General features: G+C 36.5%; 1 protein-coding gene across 2 annotated transcripts in view; it reads right to left on the bottom strand.

The window, feature by feature from the left end:
• The window catches only part of MICU2 (mitochondrial calcium uptake 2), a 182,682-nt gene that overhangs the window by 7,247 nt on the left and 160,344 nt on the right, over positions 1 to 15,091 (bottom strand). For both annotated transcript variants that reach the window (XM_020968774.2, XM_078147081.1), the window contains 4 exons: positions 10,394 to 10,491; positions 6,314 to 6,485; positions 5,558 to 5,666; positions 4,126 to 4,283 (listed from right to left, as the gene is read on the bottom strand). In XM_020968774.2, the coding sequence (XP_020824433.1) occupies positions 4,126 to 4,283; positions 5,558 to 5,666; positions 6,314 to 6,485; positions 10,394 to 10,491 (537 nt within the window). The remainder of the gene's footprint in view (positions 1 to 4,125; positions 4,284 to 5,557; positions 5,667 to 6,313; positions 6,486 to 10,393; positions 10,492 to 15,091) is intronic.

Raw genomic sequence — 15,091 nt, 5'->3', positions numbered from 1 at the left:
AGCTATCTAAGGCCGAATGAGGGGTGCATGTGAGGTGAGAATGGTGAACTTATTTTCTCAAATCTATCTATTCTGTCCCAATCTCTCTGCTAAATTCCAAACTTGCATCTCCAACTGCCTTTCAGACATCTAGAGCTGGCTGTCCAGTAGACATCCGAGACTCAATATATACAAACCAGAATTCATTATCTTTTCCCCTAAACTCTCCCCCTCTCTCTATACCTTCCCTATTACTTTAGAGGGAAACACTACCCTCCCAGTCCCTCAGGCTCACAGCCTAGAAGTCATCCTGGACTCCTCACTATCTTTCATCCACCATAGCTAGGCTGTTGCTAAGGCAGGTCAATTTCATCTCTGCAATATCTCTTGAACATGCCCCCTTCTCTCCTCTGACATTGCCACCATTCTAATGAGGCCCTCATCACCTCACACCTGGACTACTGTACAGACAGTTCTCACTTTATGTAAATTTGCATTAAGCAAATTCAACTTTCCCTAAAGAATTCTGAAAGAAATCTGCATTCCAAAAAAACCCTATGTTAACTTTACTGTACAGTACTGAGCTTTCTTTCTCTCTCTCTCTCTCTCTCTCTCTCTCTCTCTCTCTCTCTTTCTCTCTCCCCACCCCTGCCCCTCTGCTGGGTGCTCAGCTCTTCCAACACCCCAAAAAAGCCCTTAAAAAACCCAAACCATCCAAGGGAAGGCAGAAGGATGGACTTGAAGAGACAGTCACTGCCTGACCAGATGAGGGCTTGTCTCGAGACCTCAACACTGAGAGAGGAGACCTGTGCCCCACTCTATCCACCCACTGTGGGTCTGCCCTCTAGTACCATGTGTCTGCCCTGGCTCCCACATGCTTCCTGTCCTCTCCTGTTTGCGTCCATGTCTGGCCCCCATGTGTCTGGCCCTGGCCCCCATGTGTTTTTCCTTCCTCTCTTGATTCTCTGTTCCCTGAACTGTTGTGCTGGGCCCCTCCCTCCACAGGGCATGACCTCCTTCCAGTCTTCCTCTTTCCCTCCCTCCCTTCCTCAGTCTGTGTGCAAATTTGCATTAAGTAAAAATTGCTTTATGTAGATGTCTGGTCCACTTATGTAAAGCGAGAACTGTCTGTAATAGTCTACTAGAGGATCTGCCTGCCTCAAGTCTCTCCCTACTCCAATCTATCCTCTATTCAGCCACTAAAATGATTTTCTTTCTTTTTTTTAAAAGTGATTTTCTTAAAGCACAGGTCTGATCATGTCACACTCCGCTTACCCCCAAACTCCAGTGACTCCCTATTGCCTATTGGATCAAATGCAAAATGCTCTGTTAACCTAGCCCCCTTCTACCTTTTCAGTCTTCTCATACCTTAGTCCCCAACATGTACTCTTCAGTCCAGCGACCTTTGCCCCTGGCTGTTCCATGACTCTCCATTTCTGGGCTCTGGGCATTTTCCCTGGCTGTCCCCCATTCCTGGAACACTCTTCCTCCTCCCCTGCAGCTACTGACCTCCCTGGCTCCTTTTAAGCCCCAACTAAAATCCCACTTCCTTTTTTTAGTTATTTCCTATTTATCCTGTATGTAGCTTGCTTTGTATATATTTATTTACATATTGTCTCCTCCATTAGATTGTAGGTTCCTTGAGGTCAGGGACTTTGTCTTTTGCCTCTTTTTGTATGTCCAATGCTTAGAACATTCCTTGGCACATAGTAGGTGCTTTAAAAAAATTATTGATTGAATGATCATTTGTCATCAAGATGACAAAAATATGTAAGCGTGATTTTCCAGTATACAAAAATAACAAAACAAAACAGCAATAACTTCCCTATTCAGGAAAGTTTTAAAAATAATATTATATAATATCCCTTTGTAAATCATGACTTTTAATTTTATATAGTTATATATTTACAATGATATTTTAATAATATTAATTTAGTTATCAATTAATCAAAGAGCATTTAATAAGAATCTACCAGGTGTGAGGCAATGTTCTTGCCCTCAAGGAATACATATCTAATGGAGGAGATAATCTGCATATATACCTGTGTAGGTATCTACAGAACATATCCAACTTTTTTTTTTTTTGGCTAGGCAATGGGGTTAAGTGCCTTGCCCAGGGTCCCACAGCTAGTAAGTGTTATATGTCTGAGGCTAGATTTGAACTCAGGTCCTCCTGAATCCAGGGCAGTGCTCTATCCATTGTGCCACCAAGCTGCCCCTACAGAACACATCCAAAACAGATGCCTTGGAGGAGAAAGCACTAGATGCTTGGGGGAGGTACAGTAGACCAGGAAAGGTCTCATGTAGAAGGTGGTGCCTGAACTAATTAAGTCGACATAAATCAGAGATTCACAGAGATAGAGATGGAGAAGAAAAGATTTGTAAGTATTGCAGAGGCAGAGAGATAGGAGATAGAATGCTCTGTCAGGAACATCAAGAAGGCCAGCATGACTGTGTTGAGAGAAGTAATGTGTAAAAAGGCTGGAAAGGGACCATGAAGTAAAAATGTGAAGAATTTTAAATTCAAATCAGAGGAATTTATATTTGACCCTGGAGGTAACAGGGAGGCACTGGATTTATTGAGTGGGGGCCATATATGACATATTGGACTTGTGCTTCAGGAAAATCACTTTGGTGGCTATGTGAAGTAACAATTTGAGTGAGGAGAGAGTAGTGGCAGAGGGATCAATTAGGAGGCTAGTGTGATATTGCATGCAATACGTGAGTCCTGAACGAAGGTGGTAGTTACATGGAGGGTGGCAACACATGTGAGAGATACTGAGGAGAAATGACAAGATATGACAACTTTGGAAATGTGGAGTGAGAGCAAGGAGTTAAGGATGACATCAAGGTTTTGAATCTGAATGATAAGAAGGATGGTGGTGCCCTGGATAGCAAGAAGGAAGTACAGATGAAGAGTGGTTTTTTGGGAAAAAGTTAATGACTTCTGTTTTAGACATGTCAAGTTTGAGATGCTGATTAGATATTGAGTCTGAAATGTCTAAAAGGCAGTTGGTGATGTGGAACTCAAAAGTAATACTTAGGCTGAATATATAGATTTGAGAGTCATCTGGACAGATATGATAACTGAACCCTTGGGAGGTCACCAAATAAAAGAGAGGAGAGAAGTGGACCCAGGACAGAGCCTTGGGGAGTACCCACAGTTAACTGGCATGACATGGATGACAATCCAATAGAGGAGAATGAGAAGGAAAAATAGGTAGGAGGAGAACCAAGAAAGATCAGGTTCACAAGAAACTCAGAGACAGAGTATACAGAAGGAGAGGGAGACCAACAGTGTCAAATACTGCAGAGAGGCTGAGAAAGATGAAGACTGAGAAAAAGACACTAGATTTGACAATTAAGATCTCACTGGTGACTTTGGAGAAAGGAATTCAGTTGAGGTAGGAAGCAGATTCTAGAGGGTTTTGAAGAGAATGGGGAAAAAGACATAGAATGAAAGCTAGTGGAGACAGAAGCATCTGGTGAGATTTGGGCATATTTGAGGGCAGGAAGCAGTAAACAGGGAAAGAATGTAGATTAAAAAAAGAGAAATGATTATAGCGGAGGCAATCTGCTGGAGAAGACAGGAAGGAGTGGGGCCAAGAGGACATATAGAACAGAGGATGATTTCAGGGGGCTCATGAGCTTGGGTGGAGGAAAAATTACATTTTAATATTTAATATTCATCTTTTGTATCTTATTTTCTGCATTGTGAGGAGAGGTCCATAGGCTTCACCAGACTGCTAAAGGGGTCCATAATGCACACAAAAAAGTTAAAAATCTCTGTTGCAGAATGTTTGGACTTAGGGAAAAGAGCCTTTTTTTTCCAACCAGAGACTAGAATACAGGAACAGAAAGTTGGGGATATCAAAGGATTGTGAGATGAAGAGAGTGAGCTCACTGAGAACGGTCTTGGTTTTCTTTATCAAGTATGAGACTCAGGGCTGATCAAGAAGACACTTTTGGAGGCTGAAGGAGAGAAAAGAAAGTTTGGAATAGCCACTGTGGGGAGTGAGATAGGGAATCAGTGAGGAGGAATAAAAGGATTGCCTTGCTGCAATAAGGATTAGATAATATAAACTGAGATTAGATAACACAAATTTTATGTATTTGAAATTAAGGATAAAAACTGGCACTTGTTACCAATAAGCCTCGATGCATCCTGTTCTTTAAGACCCCAAGAAACTCTCCATGGCTAAGGCAATCATCACCATCTAAATCAAAGATCTTGAAGACGGTGTCCAAAATATTGTCTGAGAGCTCCTGGCCTGTTACCACTTTCACAGCTCTCTTAAACTCCGCTAACAAAAAAAAAAAAACAACAAAAGAACATTATATAGACCCCACAGGATTGGGGTGATACAAGTGGAATTTAGTACCACCTCAGTGTTCAGTGTTTAGCAACTTGAGTTACATGGAAAGTACAAACCAGTAATCTTGCAAATACGTCAAATCTCATTATTACAAATAGCATTACAATGAAAATCTTGGCATGACAAACGCAGTATTTTAAATTTTCAACCACCATGATGATCAAATTAGTTCCAACTGTAATTGATATGACAAAATTCTGATATATGCAGAAAATTTAAATAATACATTGGAGGTCACTGCACCTACACTCATATTTGGCCTAGATAGGGCTCAACTTACTTCTACCTTTTGGATACTGCTCGATCCACTGCAACAGCTACAGCTAAGTAGCACATTGGATAGAGTGTTAGACGTGGAGTCAGGAAGACCTGAGTTCCAGCCTCAGACACTTACTAGCTATGTGACCCTGGGCATCCTCTATGCCTCTCTTTCCTCAACTGTAAAATTGGGATCATAATAATATCTACTGCCCAGGGTTGTCATGAAGATCAAATGAGGTAATATTTATAAAAGTGCATGGCAAAGTGCCTGGGACATAGTAGGTGTTTAATAAATGCTTACTGCCTCTCCTACTCTTTAATTCAATTCAGTTTGTGCAGTCACGTCCCATGCTTTGGACTGTGATTTCAAAAAGGAATACTCACAATGTAGATTTGTATTTAAAATGGTCAGTATAATAGTGATAAGATAGTTTCTTGCCATTTAAAATTAGTTTCAAACAAACTTTTATATATTCCCCCCTTGTTTTTAAGAAAAGTATAACCAAAAAAAGTGAGAGGTGTCTAAAAGAAAATGAATGTGGTGCTAAAATAACAATGTTTTTAAAGGTAATAAATTTTTATAACTGCATAAAGATATAAAGTTTAAAGATACAAATAGAAATACAGATAACTACATCAGCAGTAAAGTACATTCTTTTTTTTTCCGGTAAGGCAATCGGGGTAAGTGACTTGCCCAGGGTCACACAGATAGTAAGTGTCATGTGTCTGAGGCTGCACTTGAACTCAGGTCCTTCTGACTCCAAGGCCAGAGCTCTATCCACTGCGCCACCTAGCTGCCCCAGTAAAATGCATTCTTACAAACCGGATTAAAAGGTCAGTATTTTGATGGATGAGTTTGATTTTTGAGAGTAATCATCTGGTTGAACTATGATTTAGAATGGCTTACAAAATAAAAATGTTCATGATTACATTTTACTTGCCTAGTTTGACAGGGCGATGAGCTAAACTAAACATTTCCATTGTGAATGAAAAGTCTTCCAAGTGGGTTATAAACTGGCAAAATGACTTGAATTCCTCCAAACTAATATTCTAAAAAAAAAAATTAGATTTATTGAATTTTTGTAAATAGGTTAAGAATTTTCAGGCTTAGGAACAAATATAATTCTCTATAAAGATATATCAAACAAGTAGAAGGTATAAAAAAACATATACAGATATGGATCTCAGAGCTATTTTGAAAACTAAAGTGCTATGTAAATATAAGATCTAATTATAATTAAGTCTAATTCCTGTTACTTTAATAACACCATCAATTGAAATAAAGAAATAACATCCTCAGTTGCCAGAGAGATCATTAATTTCCATTAATATCTATTGCTTGCCCTCTCATTCCCCTTTCCCCACCCAATTGAGGATATTCTCATTTGCATGTACAGTTCATTGGATTTTAAAAGTCCAATTAAAATAGTACTTTAAAAAAGTCAACTTAGAGATTTGCTAAATCAGGCAGATGTTCATATTTCTGACAAACAGACAAAAACATTTATATTTGAAAAGTAAATACATTTGAACAATAATTTGAATTTAGGAAATATATCAACAGAACTTTTGATTATTGTGATATTGGTAAAGAACAAGTATAAAACCTGGATAACTTGAAAGGAAATCAGATAGAGAAATCAGTTCAATTGTGACTACTCCTTCTCTATCACATAAATAAGTACATGTACACCAACCTCTCCTGCTGACAACCTCTCTGTCACATTTTGCCAGTAAACAGCTTTGTTCCCAGTGTTTGTGAAAAAGAGTAACCATTCTGCAAAGTCTTCTTTCCTCATGAAGTTCAAACCTTTTGAAAACTGTAGGAATTCCATTTCTTGTACCTCTGTTTGCAAATTTTCCATAAATCTAAGCATTAAAATATAAAATTATAACATACAAGAAATACTAAGTTAGGTATTCAATTTCAGTACTGAAATAAATTAGTTAAAATTACAGCTAAAGGATGCCACTAGTTTGATATCCTCATGCCAATACCTTAGTCTCCGTGGGCCTCAGTTTCCTTATCTGGAAACAGAAGCCTGAACCAGATCATCTCTAAGGTCTCTTCTGGTACTAAATTCTATGAAAATGCTGTTATTGTGTTATTTTCCAGTGTTTCATTTAGTAATTATGTTATCAGAGTGATTTCCAAGTCTTTGTGCACTTCTTTATGTACAATGCAATAAAAAAAACCAAGATGATAAGAATAGATAAGGTACTTCTGACCCAGTGTATCCTAAAAGTCAGTTTAAAAAAGCATTTTGCAAACAATGTAAAGACAATATAAATCTCTGAAAGATACACAGTTATTTTATATTTTAAAATGTTGCTAGTATTGATGTTTTCCCTATGTGTACATGACAAAATTGATGTGTAAATAGCACATTTTTCTACTCAAAGATAATTCCTTGGTTTACAGTTATAGGGACTAATTATGAGACCTGTGATTATTTCACTCCAATCTGTCTCATACAACTAAGTCATATCTAATAGCATGACACTACCCCATCCCATTTATATATCATGCTTTATTTCAGCCATTCCCCAATTGATAGACACCCTCCTAATTTCTAATTCTTTGTCACTAAAAAAAGGGCTACTATAAACATCTTTGCACATATAGGTCCTTTTCCTTTTTTTTTGGAGGGAGGATCTTAGACTAGTAAAGGTATTGCTAAGTCAAAAGGTAAGCACAGTATGGTGACTATTTGAGCATAGTTCCAAATTCATTTCCAGAATGGCTGGACCAGTTCACAGCTCTGGGCATCAATGTCCTGGTTTTACTACAGCCCCTCTCAAAACTGTCATTTTGCTCTGTTGTAATCTTTGTATGTGTATAACATTGTTTTAATTTGCTATGTGGCACAGAAGATAGAGCATGAGACCTGCTGTCAGGAAAGCCTGAGTTCAAATCCTGCCTCTGACACTTAACAGCTATGTGACCTTGGACAAATCACCTCTCTGTACCTCAGTTTCCTTATTTGTAAAGTTGGGGCCATAATAACACCTATCTCATGAAGTAACATCTACAAAGTGCTTTGCAAACCATAAAGTGCTATAAATACTAGCTATTATTATTATGTTTCTATTTGTGATATGGAACATTTTAAAGATATATTTGTTGTTAGCTTGGATTTCTTCCTTTGAAAACTTCCTGTTTATTTCACTTTACAAGGTATCCATTGGGAAATAGCTCTTGTTTTTACATATTTGAATCAGTTCCGCATATATCTTGGATTAGAGACATTTTTCTTTTTCTCTTTTCTCTTTTTTTTTTGTGTGTGTGTGTGTCAGGCAATTGGGGTTAAGTGACTTGCCCACAGTTACACAGCTAGTAAGTGTTATGTGTCTGAGGATGTATTTGAACTCAGGTCCTCCTGATTCCAAGGCCGGTGCTCCATCTACTGTGGCACCTAGATGCCTCCTTGAGACCTTTTTCAGAGAAACTTTCTGCAATAATTTTTTCCCAATTAAAACGACTTTTCCCTACTTCAGATAGCCCCTCTTTTCCTGTAGGATGCAGCTTAAGCTTCCTCTTTTGCATGAAGCCTTTTTTCATCCCCCAACTGCTGGTGCCCTATCCCCCTATACTACCTTGCATTTAGCTATTTTGTGTATGGGTGCATATGTATACATATATCCATGTATTTATTAGCTTCATATATACTGTATATATTTTTATATGTACTGTTTGTCTTCCTCATTGGAATGTAAGCTCATTTTGAGTAGGGATTATTTAATTCTTCGTACTTGTATCTTCAATACCTAGCATGTAGTAGGTGTTTAGTAAACTGAAGCAAAGCTCCAAGCAGATTATCAATCTATTAGGGAGACTAGTGGGCTCTAATTATCTGGATCTAAGACTCTCCTCTGCAATCACGGATCCCTCTGCTTGGGCTCTTCAAGTTTTTACAGACATTGAGAGATTATTAAAAATAGCATAGGTAGTACAAGCCATGATTGATCAATTCCAGAAGTGAAGCCTCTCCAATTGGCCAAGGGACAATCACCAGTGTTTAGTCACTATAGTTCTGGGACTTTGCACAAGTAGTTATAAATATTGGGTGTTAAAAAACAGAGAAAATAGGGAAACTGTGTTTGTTTTAGAACATAGTTCTCAGAGTACATTATAGGAGTGGGGTAGAGCAAGAATAATACACAAGTTAATATAAATCTTTGTAACAGGCCTAAATAAAACAGTATAACTCTAGCCTAAAAGTCAATTAAAAGCAATATGATAATCAATACATAGTGGGTTAATTAATCCTAACTTACACAACTCCTATTCTAACAGTCTTAACTAAATCAAACTTCATTCTATTCTACCTTACATAATCATTGATACTCATTAAATCACAATGAACTGATCAAATTGAGTAGAGGTATCAAAATTATTCTCACACCTCCAGGCAAGATACATGAAATATAGTGCTGTGTGGCAATACTTACTGGCAACCTGAAATCACAACTAAATGTCAAGAATACACTTAAAACAATTATGTCTGCATAATCCAATTTTTTTCTTTTGTGGGGGAGGCAATTGAGGTTAAGTGACTTGCTCAGGGTCACACAGCTAGTAAGTGTCTGAGGCTGAATTTAAACTCAGGTCTGCCTGACTTCAGGGCTGGTGTTCTATCCACTGTGCCACCTTCGTGCCCCACAATACCAATCTTAATGTACACTTCTGGAACTGTAAAGTGGACTATAAGAGACTTGGAAAGTATCCTAACAAAAACCAGTTTAAAATTTAGGGACTACCCTAAGGTAGCTATAGAAAGATGAACATATCCTTGCCAAAAAGGAAACAGACAGACATTTTAGGAGCACATGATGAACAGTCAAAAGATAAATATTTTTAGAATAAAAAGACCACCTCAAGCAATAGTAAAGGGTGATAACTGGTTAACACCATCAGATTTGTTGAATGCAACTGAAAAACTATATGAAACCCAACAAAAACAATGAAAATAAGATAATGAGAAATGACTTCTTCAAGGTTTACAAAGAGCTTTACATATTTCATTTGAGCCTCATAATAACCCCAAGTTAGGTATTGTTTATATTATTATTCTCATTTTACAAGAAACCAGGACAGAAGTTAAGTACTTTGATCATAGTCACATAGATAACAGGAGCTGAAGGTAGGATCTGAACTTGAGTTTACAAGACTCATAATACATGACTCTATCAACTACATTGCTGGTATGTCAGCTAAAGTTTTGGTTTTATATTATTCACACAGAAGCTATTTTCTGCTACTTGAACAAAAATGAAAAAATACCGATTACTTATTGCTAGATATTTTATCTTGCTGTACTAATAATTTTCATTACAGGTGAACATTGCTAAAAGCAAGAATTGTATTCCCGAAAAGTTGGTATAAATTAAAGTTGTATCCATTCATGCATTTTAGGAATTGATTATTTAAAGGAACACAGCCCCCTTATCTGTTTTGGTTTTACTTTTTATATATATAAGATTTTCTTAGAGCAGATAATTCATATTTACTTTTGATATTACTTTTTGAAGTGCCATGTTTTTTTAAAAACAGATTTTTTTTTACAAGGATTACTACATTCATGAATTTGATATTGTAGCTTTATGCTTCATAGACTGAATTCTTAGAAACAAGTGCTATATAAATCTGCAAATATTATTTCATAGTAATATAGTTTTACTAGTGGGTAACTAAAATAGATATAGTCATTTATTTACTTATTTAAATATTGATAACCTTATATTTTATAACTCAAAGTCTCTTTACAGATACAAACCTTCGAAATTCTTTATAATGAAGTTTCTTTTTTCCTTCTTTTCCGAAGAAATATACCTGAAGAGTGGTATTAATTCCAGAATCTTCCTGTTTTGGTTCCTATAAAACCAAATTGCTCATTTTTTAGTAATTATGAATGCAAACTATTTTACAACTTCAAGTTAATTAAACAAGCATTTACAAAGCATCAAGTATATGAACAGTATTGTGCTTAAATGAAACACTCCCTGATCATAAAGAGTTTATATTCCTTCTATCATTCCATCATTCCATCATTCCAGAGAGAGAGAGAGAGAGAGTGAGAGAGAGAGTGTGTGTGTGTGTGTGTGTGTGTGTGTGTGTGTGTGTGTGTGTGTGTTAGGTTGGGGGAGGGGGACAGGGATAACAACGAACATTCTTTTAGGAATACAGCCTGGTTTTGAGGTTTCATTGGTACAGAGTTTCTCCTCTGTCTCTGTCTCTGTCTCCTAGCCAATTCATAGTCTTACAGACTAACTAGAAAAGTGGCCCAGAGGTGGGAATTGAATCCCACTGGAGGCTGACTTTCTGTCCACTCTACCACTGCTCCCTGCTCACATTCCTATAGCATGTTTAAAATTGGCAAAGTGCTTTCCTTATAACAACTTGTGGGGTAGTAATGTGAGTATTAATATTCCAATTTTACATGAAGAAATGAAGGTCCTACTAGATAAATCTTGATCTCTAAGAAAACAGCAAGGCAATTGATCAGTTTTTGTGGAATACCAAAGAACATTCAAATCAACAAGCATTTATTAAGCACCTCCTATGTGTCAGACACTGGTGATACAATTAAAATGAAAGAAACAAGTACACACATCACAAAGTAGTTATATACAAGTTAGTTTGGGAGAGAGGGCACTAGCAGTTGGAGGATCAGGAAAGAAGATTTATGTAGAAAGTAGGGTGTGAGTTGCATTTTAAAAGAAGAGTGGGACCCTAAGAGACAGACAAAGGTAAGAAGGAACTGCATTCTGGATATAGAAGATGGCAAGTGTAAAAGCAGAGATGGGAGATGGAGTTTCTTCTGTAAGGAGAAGACAGAAGGCCAGTTTGGCTGAATCAAAGAATGTGGGTGGAAGAAGTGATGCTAACAAGGCTGTTAAGATAGGATGGGGACAGGCTGTAGAGGATTTTAAAAATCAAACATTTAAGTTTACATGTTATCCTGGAGATACATATGAAGTCACTGGATTTAGCCAAGTAGGGGAGTCACATGGTCACATCTGAGATTAAGGAAAATTACTTTGGTAGCAGGGTCTAGATTCTAGAACAAAAAGATGGTAAAGATAGGTGGACAGGCCAATTAGCAGTCAGCTGCTCTAATCTAGATGAGAAGTGATAAAGGCCTGAACAAAGGTGGTAGCTATATGAATGCAGAGGAGTCAATTGGAAAGATGGGAGGTAGAAAGAACAGGAGTAGGCAATTGATTAGACACATGGAGTGAAGAAGAATGAGGAGTGGCAGATAACTCTGATATTATAAACCTGAGACATTGGAAGGATGACGGTGCCTTCAAAAGAAACAGGGAGGTTTGGAATTAGAGTGTGTTCTGGGGGGCCAGGGAGGAAATTCATTTTGAAATGTCCAATAGGCAGTTGGTAATACATGACTAAATCTCAGGGAAGGAACAATTTGGATATGCAGATCAGGGTCATTAACAAAGAGGTGACAATTAAACACATGGGAACTGATAACTGGTCAGTTGAAACATATGTCTAAAATGCTTTTGATCAATAGATTTATTTAAAAGCTTTAGTAAGCTTTTCCATTTCTGTAGAAATAATTTCAGAATATTTTCAACATAGGGCAACTGAGTGAGACTTTCTGATTCTTGCATGTAGTTTGTTCCCCTCATCTACTTTTCTATTTTTAAATCAGTACCAAATAGTTTTTAACCATTACAACTTTATGGTATAATTTGAGGCCCAGAAGTGTGACTTCTCTTTCATTCCTCCTTTTTTATTTTCTTTTAAAAAATTTCCCATGAGGTTTAGATCTTTTGTTTCTCCAGATGAATTTTATTATTTTGTCTAGTTCTATAATCTACTGGTAGTCTGATGGATATAATACTAAATCTATAAATTGATTTAAGTAGTGTCATAATTTTTACATTAGTATAGCTCAGCCATGAGCTATCATTACACATTCTATGACAAGCAATTATTTCTATCAAGTGTTTTGTAATTGCATTTATATGTCATAGTGGACTGACTTCAAGATATTTTATGCCTTTTGCAGTTTTTTTGTAGCCTACAACTTTGCTGACACTGCTAATGGTCTCATAGTATCTTTGCTGATATATAGTTTCCTGAACCATATCAAATAACATTGGGGACAGTAGGCATCCTTATTTATTGGGAAAGGTTTTAGGGTACCCCCATTGCAAAAGAGGCTTGCTTTTGGTTTGACAGATATATTTTATGATATTAAATAACATTCATCAATGCCTAGGGTTGTTAGCATAAATGAGTGTTGTATTTTGTCAAAAGCTTTTTCTGCAACTATTGAGATGATAATATGGTTTTGGATGTTCTTTTAAAAATAAGATTAATTATGCTGGTTATTTTCCTAGTGTTGAATCTTCTTTGTATCCCTGGTATAAATCTAACTTGGTAAAGATGAATAATTTCTTGGATCACTGTAGTCTGTTTAACAGGATTTTATTTAAGTATTTTGAATTGACATTCATGAATGACACTGATCAACAGTTCTCTTTCTGTGCTTTATCTTTCCCTGGTTTAGGCTCTAGGACTACTTTTGTCTCATAAAAGAATCTGGTTGAGTGCTTTCTAAATTAAGAAACAATTTTTTAGAATAATTTGAGTAGTATTGGTACTAACTTTTCTTTAAAAATCTGAAAGAATTTTCCTATGAATCCATCTGTCTTTTATATTTCTTTGCAATATCTTTGTGCCCTAATACATGGTTAATTTTTGTAAAAGTTCCATGTGGTTCTGAGAAATAAATGTATTTTGTAGCAGTGTCATTTAAAAGATGTCATAAATTTTTTACCTCTAGTTTCTGCAGTAATTTGTTCATTTCTACTTTCCCCCTTTTTTAAAATCTTTCTGTTATATTTGTCAAAAACTAAGACAGAGACATTAAAATCTCTTCCTACTATTGTATTATTGTCACTCCTGGATTACTATCTATGTCTTCTTGTAGTTCAGCTAATTTTTCCTTTATGAATTTGGAAGCATATGAATTTGGAGGTACTTGGAGCACATAAGTTTAATTGATTTAGATTTGTTGTCTATGGTTCCTTTTATCATAATGTTTCCTTGTTTACCTCTTTCTATGTTTGTGTTCACTTTGACAGCATGATTGTAATTCTTGCTTCTTTTGGAACCACCTGTTACAAAATAAATTTTTTCCAGCTACTCATTTTATTTTATGTTTTATTTTGCAGGTGTGTTTCTTGAAAGCAACAGATTGTAAGGTTTTGTTTTCTTATCCATTCTGTCACTCTTTTTTATTTTAATGGATGGATAAATCCATTCATATTTAAAGTCATATGAGTCAGGTTGCTATTTTTCTTCACATGTCTATAATAAATTTTCCCCAAAATTATATTCTTCCTCTTCCCTTGTAAACACATTATTTTGTTTCTTATTTTTACTTAATCTACCTTAAGGTAACTTTATTTTCATCAGCTCTCTTCCCCCTATTTTCAAGCTATAACCCCTTTCTCTTGCTACCCTTTTCACTAGTTTTAGGGTTTAGCTTAACTAATAAGTTCCTTTTATCTAGTTATTTAATTATCCCTTCTTTTTGCCCCCACAGATAAGTATTCAAGTAAAATCTCCCTTGGTTAGTTTAAAAATACTATTTTTAAAAAAAGATTTATTTCTCTCATTGTCTTCATTATTTGTCTTCCCTTTCTATTCTAGACTTTAATTTTTTGAATTATGGCTCTTATATTTACTTATTCCTTCTTTAGTTTCCATATTCCTCTTGGAATTAGCTTCTAAGGTAGGTATTTCGAGATCCCTCTTCTAAGCAGTTGCTATAATATTATCTTGTAGATCATGCCCCTTGACTCTCTTTTTTCTGTTGTCAATCAATCATTAAATGTTTATTAAGTGCCTACTGTGTGCCAGGCACTGTCTTAAGCACTAGGGATACAAAAAAGAGGCAAAAAAATGGTACCTCCCCTCAAGGAGCCTACAGTCTAATGAGGGAGACAACATATAAACAAATAAAATCAGAACAAGCTATGCATAAGATAAATAGAAAGTAATTAACAGAATAAAGGCATTAGAATTAAGAGGGGTTGAGGAAGGCTTCCAGTAAAAGAAAGGATTTTACTTGGAACTTCAAGGAAGCCAGGGAGGTCAGTAGCAAGAGTGGAAGAGGGAGAATGTTCCAGGCAAAGGGGACAGCTAGAGAATATGCCCAGAGCTGAGAAATGGAGTGTCTTATTCATGCAGGAGGCCAGTGTCATTGTATTGAAGAGTACATGGCAGGGAGTAAGGGGTAAGAAGACTGGAAAAGTAGGAGAGAGCTAGGTAATGAAAGGCTTTGAACACCAAAACATGTTGTATTTGATATTGGGAGTGATAGGGAGTCAGTGGAGTTTAATGAGTAGGGGAGGTGACATGAGTAGACCTTCACTTTAGGAAAATCACTTTAGTGGCTTAACAGAGGATAGACTGGAGTGAGGAGAGAATCGAAGTA

This window comes from Phascolarctos cinereus, unplaced genomic scaffold (assembly GCF_003287225.1).
Source record: "Phascolarctos cinereus isolate Bilbo 61053 unplaced genomic scaffold, phaCin_HiC Scaffold_726;HRSCAF=1367, whole genome shotgun sequence".
In the NCBI taxonomy this organism is placed as follows: Eukaryota; Metazoa; Chordata; class Mammalia; order Diprotodontia; family Phascolarctidae; genus Phascolarctos; species Phascolarctos cinereus.
Note: the sequence above shows the minus strand (reverse complement) of the source record. Positions and strands in the feature narration are given on the sequence as shown.